This window comes from Montipora capricornis, chromosome 10, assembly GCF_036669925.1.
Source record: "Montipora capricornis isolate CH-2021 chromosome 10, ASM3666992v2, whole genome shotgun sequence".
NCBI classification, from domain to species: Eukaryota; Metazoa; Cnidaria; class Anthozoa; order Scleractinia; family Acroporidae; genus Montipora; species Montipora capricornis.
This window is the reverse complement of record NC_090892.1, coordinates 9,265,516-9,273,015: the sequence shown is the minus strand read 5'-3', so window position 1 is coordinate 9,273,015 and position 7,500 is coordinate 9,265,516. Positions and strand designations below refer to the sequence as shown.

The following is a 7,500-nucleotide window of genomic DNA, read 5'->3' as shown; positions in this document are numbered from 1 at the left end:
CAAGGAGAACGGATCATATCGTAGTCCTGGCCAGAGTTAACGTTGTTCAAAAGTGGGGAGCAAAGACCCCAATAATCCGTCTCTGAGCCTTGATGAAGCTTGTTCTATGTACATATAAAGCTGTCAATATCATCATGATTATCGTCATCATTATGGAAATCACTATTGTCCTCTTCATTACTTTTCCGTACAGAGCAAAGTATACGATTCAGTTTTGAGCCCTTTTTCATTCTTGTCTTCTAGTGGTAGTGGAACAACTGTTATAATAATATCGTATAATCGTAGAAGTAGTGGCCCAAACGTAGTTTTGCATTTTTATAACTTAGCTTACAAGATATCTTATTTTAGGAATAAGATGCGGTTAGCTTGCTCAAAAAATTATTGGGGATGGTGGCAGCGCTAGTGCTACTATGACCAAAAAAACCCAATTTTTATTTTTCTTTGGATTTCAAAACTATGTTAACTAAACAGTAACTGATTGAGGTTTTAAGCCTTGATTTTAAAAATACACCTATTTATTTTAACTGGAATTTTCCTGTTTAATAGTCCGCCGTTACTAACTTTCTTGTCTCTATTTTCTCAGGCTCCGAAAACTGCACTTTTCGTGTAATCTGTCGAAACACATTTCCCAACATTAACAGTTGTCGATTTAATTAAGCTGCCGGGGGGTGGGGGGGGGGGGAGGGAGGGGGGGGGGGTGCGCACCACCTGCATCCTCTCCCTAGCCCCTAGATTCGCCCCTGCAATTGGTTTTGCTAGTGTTTATCCGCTGGATAGTGATTTATCCGGTGGATAGCGTTATCCACCTTTTGAACAACCGAGGCCTGTAGTCTAATTCGAAGACCTACTTAGGGACGTATTCCGATATTAACAATGCGTGGTTTTCTTCTTATTGTATAATAAAGTGAAGAGCAACTCAGTTTGAAGTCGAACTTAGTATACCACACAACTGTAAGACATGCTATTTAGGCTCAAATCGCAAGAAAAATGACACTGAACGTTTATCCTCAGCGCTCAAATTAGACGTTCTTATAAAAAAAAGGAGTGTATTCAGATTTAGATTAATATTCTGGTGAGTTAGAGCACTTTTTTACGAGAAACCGTGCATGGAAGCATCGTTACAATTCGAGAAAAAGGCTAAATTATGCGATCTATTGAAACTTTCAAGGGAGATTTCGATACCGTCCTCTTACATACCAATTTTTAGATACTCAGTCTTTCGATTTCTTCTTTCAGGAGGAATTTAAACGCTTGGAAGAAGAACGAAACGCCAAAGAGCGAGAGGTTGGAAATTCTTCGAACTGCGATTTGGAATGTTTTTAAATAAAATGGCTTTTACAATAAGAAGTAAGATGCAAATTCTCTATTTTCCAGATGAAGCTACTGCAGGAAAAACAGGAGGAAGACAGAAAACGGTTAGAAGAGCAGTTTACTTTAGGGCCGACATGGAAACTCAAAGACAGCAAATGAGTGAGATGATGGCAGCCAACATGAATGAGCTTCGAGCAGATCGACAAGCGATTCTTGATCAGAATAAAACACTGCAGGACACAATCAGTAGCATGGAAGAGGGCATGAATAGCAGGAATGAGCAGATGCAAGAACTTCAGTAGCAAATGATTGAAATTGCTAACCGCCCACCTCCTTCTCCACCAAGCTGGGAATGTTTGATCCTCTAAAGCTGGTGAACAAAGCTTCAGTAAAAAGCCCAACAAGTGTGATCACTTTTAATAAACTCACATTCTTTCAAGATGGCTTTTCTCGTTGTCTGGTCGCGTAGTATGTGGACAGGAATTAATGCGAACAAATCAAACGTGGTCACACTGTTAGGGTCCTTGCCTAAAACTAATTGGAAGTACATTTATTAGTTTTTAAAATAGTGTGACCTTGTAATCCTTGAAAAATCATGCCTAAAGTAAAACAATTTCATGTTGGTTACTTTTGAATTGTCCCTTTCGACTTATTATAATTACGTTGTCATTCATTTAATTTCTTTTTTCGGAACTTCATAGCGAGGATTGATTGGGGTATAGAAAGTAAAATTTGGACAGAATTTTTTAAAATTGATTCAGTAAAAAGTCTGAACCAATGAGAATGATTGAAGAAAGTGTATGCCCGCTCGCGCCTTTTTCCTTTCTTGTACGTTATTATATGTCTTTGTACATGTGGAAAGGGCGAGCTGGCGGAAATAATTCGGGGGCGCGTTATGAAGACCTGCAAAAAGAAAGACACCACTCCAATCCCGCTACATCAACAACTGTTCCCATTCATGTACCAACCTCGAGTGGATAGAAAGCTGGGTGAACTCCGGAGCTCTCATGCTGAGATTCCAACCCAGACCGCTGGGATGCGGTCCGCGAGCGATAATCCACTACAATATTTCACTAGCTTCGGAAAATATTCTTGATTTTCACATGACCTCACGGCCGCCATGTTGGTGTTCTTAAAACAAAGAAACGTCGGCCATGTTGCTGTCCCGACCCAGTCCTCCGGGAAGTGAACTCTAAGTTATGCAAGCCTTTTCTTTTGATGGCTGTTGATTGCGTGAGTGAAAAGCAAAAATCATGTGATCATTCCGAGATTAATCTATTTCGAGTTGATTGTGGTATACATTGTGTATCAAGTAACCAGGAATTAAAACTAGTATAAACGATGCAGGACTGTGGTATATCGTCGGGTGCTAACTTCCTCCTTTTGAAATATATAACAGTAGTTTGAGTAGCTTATGAGGTACAGTATTGATAGTAACAGCAGGAGGTAATACAATACTTTAGAAGGATATATACAAGAACAATGAAAAAAAAAGAGAATATATACTCTGTAAAATGCATATACCTAATACACCTATTAAACTTATTAATAAAGATAAAGCTTTTCGCTGCTAATGTCATCATTTAAGGATGGCTGTAGATCACGAATAAAAAGAGTTTCTTTTATGGTACAATATAGGTCGGACCTCCCAGTGGCTAGAATTTCCAAGTAGTCCCATTTTTTAAGTTGTGTCTAGTTAAGAAAACGTGATCAGCAAGAGCTGACGTGTTATTGTTACTTAACAACGCCTTGAAATGTTCAGATTTTCGGTCATGCAACCATGCAGCGCTTTGTTTTACCAATGTAACGTTCATTACAATCCCAACAACTAGCTTTATAGATAACTTTGGACATAAGATGGCAGCGAAAAGCTGTATCTTTATTAATATTTTTAACATGTATATTAGGTATATGCATTTACAGGATATATATTCTCTTTTGTTTTCAATGTTTCTTGTATATCTTTGTAAAGTGGTATCACCTCCTTTTGTTACTATCAATATTAACTTCCTCCTTCATCCATACATAATCATTTTCGTCATTTCGAAGCATGCGTTGTACATGTCAGAAAGAGAACTGAAACGTTGCTTGAGCCAAGCGAAGCTTCGGATACCTCGTTCATAAAGTTTGCGATAGCCCTTGAGTTCTTTGGTTGAATTGATTCTATTCTCTTTTCCGCTCTTTCTAGGTTCGTGCGACTAAAAAATCAGTTTCAACGATCCATTTCGAACAAATTGATTCCATTTCGATTTGGTAGAGATTTTTATATTGATTAAATGAGAATTCAACGACCTCTCTTCAAATGCTAGTTGTGAGGGTACGATCATACCGTTAACGTCAGACCATTTGGTTAAGTAAAGAGTATCCTGAACTTTCGAGTGGATGGTCGGTGCTCGATCCCCGGCTGGAGGGTCTTAAAATAACTTTGAATTATTTCCATCCGTTCGTTAAAATATGAATTTTCGGAAAACAGAGTGAAACCCAACACACAAAAAACCCCTGGTTATGTCTTTTATTCGATGACCCACCATGTTACATTTAAGACAACCTAATACAATCAACTATTAATCATCTTAACCAGTTTAAAAGAAACACGAAAAAATTCCAGCAACGTTAAAATAAAGGGACTTTAACCCATGACCGTGCGATTGCCCCTAACTGAATGCTCTATAAAACATTGAGCTATCAAGCCATCTAAGAGCTCGAGAGACAACAACCCCATGCAAGTTTGACCTATATCTAGTAATGTTGACTGGATTGATATTATAGCAAAAATACTATCCTACATTGCTACAGCTATTAAACAGTAAACTCCTCAATCGAGGACAACATAGAACAATCTACCCTTGGCGCCTATTTCATCTTTACACGCGGGAAAAATATACTGAGGAATATTAATCAAACTACTAAAAATATTTCTTAGTAAAGTCCACAGATAACTGAGATTTTCAACCTATTGGTCAAACTAAATCACTGTTAGGTCAGCGCATACCATATTAATCATGATTGGCAAAGATAAAATCGAACTTTCAATGATTAGTTTACATAACATCACATCCTGCGACGGATGCAATGCGTGAAGCCATGGCCAATCCAGTCACAACCTGGCGCGATTTATCACGAAACTCTGGTTTTCTCACTTCATTCTGTTGGCCCCTGTTTTGACGAATCTGGCCATTCAAACCGACAATCTCCCTTTGACAGTCTTGATTAAACGATTGATTTCCTCGAGATGTGCATTCAGTGCTTGGTTTTCTCTTATAAAACCTTTGCGGTCTTGTTCAGCTTTCTGCATGTTAGCCTTCATCATATTTTTGATTTGTTTTTGCTGAGCCTTGGCATCTGCTTCCCTTTGCTCCTGGAGTCTTTTCCTTTCTTCTTCGAATTTGCTTTGATGCTTTTGTATCTATTAATTAAAAGACCGCTTCATCAGCTCCTAAGGAATTCTAGTTTTCATAAATAGTTATTCTAGCTTGTGCCTTTAAAACCCAAGACCTAAATTCTTTCGTGGGCGAAACATGAATGACGCAGAGTAAACCAACCAAATGAGCCAATTTTGACACTGGGGGAAACCAGAAATATACATGCTGCCGGAGCAAACCAGGCCACTTACGGGAAAGCAACAATTGCCTTTGATTGACTGAGAATCTAAACCAATTTATATAACTAAACAAAGTGTCAAATTAGTCCTACATACAAAAATACTGATTTTTTTAGGATTTTTAGAGTCACATGGGAGGTGCGGTGACCTCGTGGTTAAAGTGCTCGACTCCGGATCGAGTGATCCGGGTTCGGGTCCTGGCCGGGGATATTGTGTTGTGTTCTTGGGCTAGACACTTGACTCTCACGATGCCTCTCTCCACCCAGATGTATAAATGGGTACCGGCCAATTTAATGCTGGGGATAACCCTGCGATGGACTGGCATCCCATCCAGGGGGGAGTAGAAATACTCCTAGTCGCTTCATGAAACCGGAGATAAGCGCCGGCCTGCTGGGCCTTTCTAGGCTCGTAACAGAAACGTTACCTTTTTTATGGGATTTTTAGAAAATTTAAAGATTTTTAGATGATAATGATTTAAAAATATAGCCAGTAGCATAAAAATAAATTTGGGTGGTTCTAAGAAGCTTCTTCCACTGTTTCCAAGCGGCTTCTTGCCATTCACATACTACTGGTCAGTGGTTTAACCCATAAGTTATGTTTCCAGCATGCCTTGTTAGCATCACTGTAAGGCCTGGACGCATAGGAAGCTCAACGTTTTGAACCAATTAGAAGGTGCTTTAATGCAATTTGACCACAGTCACAAGATTCCTGCATTTTATGCAAATTACGTGATTGCTTTGGAAAGAAATTTGGATAAATCGGGATTTTTTGAGATTGGGATTTACAGACTTTTTTTTTAGAGAATTTCAGGGAAATTTTTCAGTCCATTTTTTTATTTTTGTATTAAGGCCTATGTTTGATGCAATGAACCAAAGCATTCGCGAAATTTCTTTTGACAAAAAGATAAAAGTTTGATATCAAGTGCCTCATTAATTAAACTAGAGTGTCCCTTTTTGAAAGAATGGCTTGCATTTTTCCTGCCACCAATTCAATCATTTTCACGGTAATGATCAGTTCCATAAATCTCAGTATTAAATGGCCTTACTTCCATCTGACGTTCACGACGTTCTTGTTCAAGTCGAGCTTGTTGTTCCTACAAACAAAAAGCAGAATTTACGAATAACAATGTTTCTAAATGAAGACATTTAATCATCAATTTTGACTCGGGTGTATTCGGAAAAAAACCAATTGTTCCAGAAAAGGTCGAAGCTGTGACTTGACGATTACTACTGAGTTCGGATGGCCAACCGCAGAGCTACATGGTATGCGTAGGAGCGCTTCAATAGCCGACAACTTTCATTATTTTGGGAGATTTTTTAGGGAGTGTCAGATCCCAAATCAAGATTAGAGTTGGGTATGAAGGTACAGAAAGGGATTTGTGTTCCGACAAATCTGAAAGGTGTTGTTGCGAGCGAAACGAAGGAGGCAATACAGGGACAAGTGACCATTTCCGAGTCCAAAGCGAGGCATAGCGCGAAGCCTTTTTCAAGAAAATTAGTTTTCACAATGCCATTTCCAATTATTGTTGCATTAATTTGCGACTTGTAGTCATTCTAAAGAGAATAAAAGTGGATAAAAGGGACTTAGAACTTACTAGCTTAGTGCATTTTACTCATCAAAACTGCGATACATATTCTTTTTAAAATTATAATTTCTTTCTTCCAAAAATTGAAGAGCAAAATTGCATTATCTTTTATGCCCCCCCCCCCCCTGCCCTCATACGTTTTGCATAGATGCTATTGCTCTCACCTCAAGCTTCTTCACTTCCTGCTCTTGATAGGCTCGAGCTGCCATTTCCAGACTCGCTTTCTCGTCGAAGTCTTTTAGTTGCTGTAGGACTTCTAAATATTGCTTCATCTCTTCCATCAGTAGCTTTCATTAAAAAAAAAATTTAAAGCCGGTTAAAAAAGGGAGGCAAGTGTGGATTAAGAGCGCGCAACTGACAACAATCTCTTATTGCTGCCAGACAGCCTCGTAACCTCGGCAGCCATTCTAATTGTGCTCATTTGAGATGAGTGGATTTCTAATCTGGATGTCTGCATTGTGCCCACAGTATCAAGGGCAGCGTTGCCGCGCATAGCATTTCATTCGTTTTGCTATCTCTCGACAGCATTCCACTTACTCATGGTAATTACTACTTTTGATTAATTGATCGAGTATAGCTGATTGTATTTGACACATTTCCGCATAAAAAATGAATAGGCAATTTCCCAGTTAATGTCTGTCCCCTCTTCAAAGCGAGTCTAAGTGCAAAGTTTTTGTGAGGGTAATTAGTTCTTGTTTACATAAGAATGAAAACTAATTTTCATAAGAAAACTCGCTTTGAAGAGGAGGCAGACAAGAACTCGGAAATGGTCTATTTCAACGGGTTTAAATGGGGTCCTCGATCAGCACAAGAAAAAAATGTTCTTTACCGAATGAAATTCATAGAACACCTCAGCACAGACGTGTTTGGCTCCTTTGGCATCAGCATTAAAGTCTTGCTGGATTCTTTTGTATCCTTGCATGATATCATCAAATGACATCCTGGCACCCTCCTTTCTGAGCCGAGCAAGGACTGGATCCAAGTGTTCCTTTTTTAACTTCTT

The 7,500-nt window shown here is 38.9% G+C and overlaps 1 protein-coding gene across 3 annotated transcripts in view; it reads left to right on the top strand.

Annotated features, from left to right (window-relative positions):
• The window catches only part of LOC138019215 (uncharacterized), a 45,184-nt gene extending 43,246 nt beyond the window's left edge, over positions 1-1,938 (top strand). For all 3 annotated transcript variants that reach the window (XM_068865932.1, XM_068865930.1, XM_068865931.1), the window contains 2 exons: positions 1,237-1,284; positions 1,375-1,938. In XM_068865932.1, the coding sequence (XP_068722033.1) occupies positions 1,237-1,284; positions 1,375-1,470 (144 nt within the window). In that variant the 3' untranslated portion in view covers positions 1,471-1,938. The remainder of the gene's footprint in view (positions 1-1,236; positions 1,285-1,374) is intronic.
• The last annotated feature ends 5,562 nt before the right edge of the window (positions 1,939-7,500 follow it).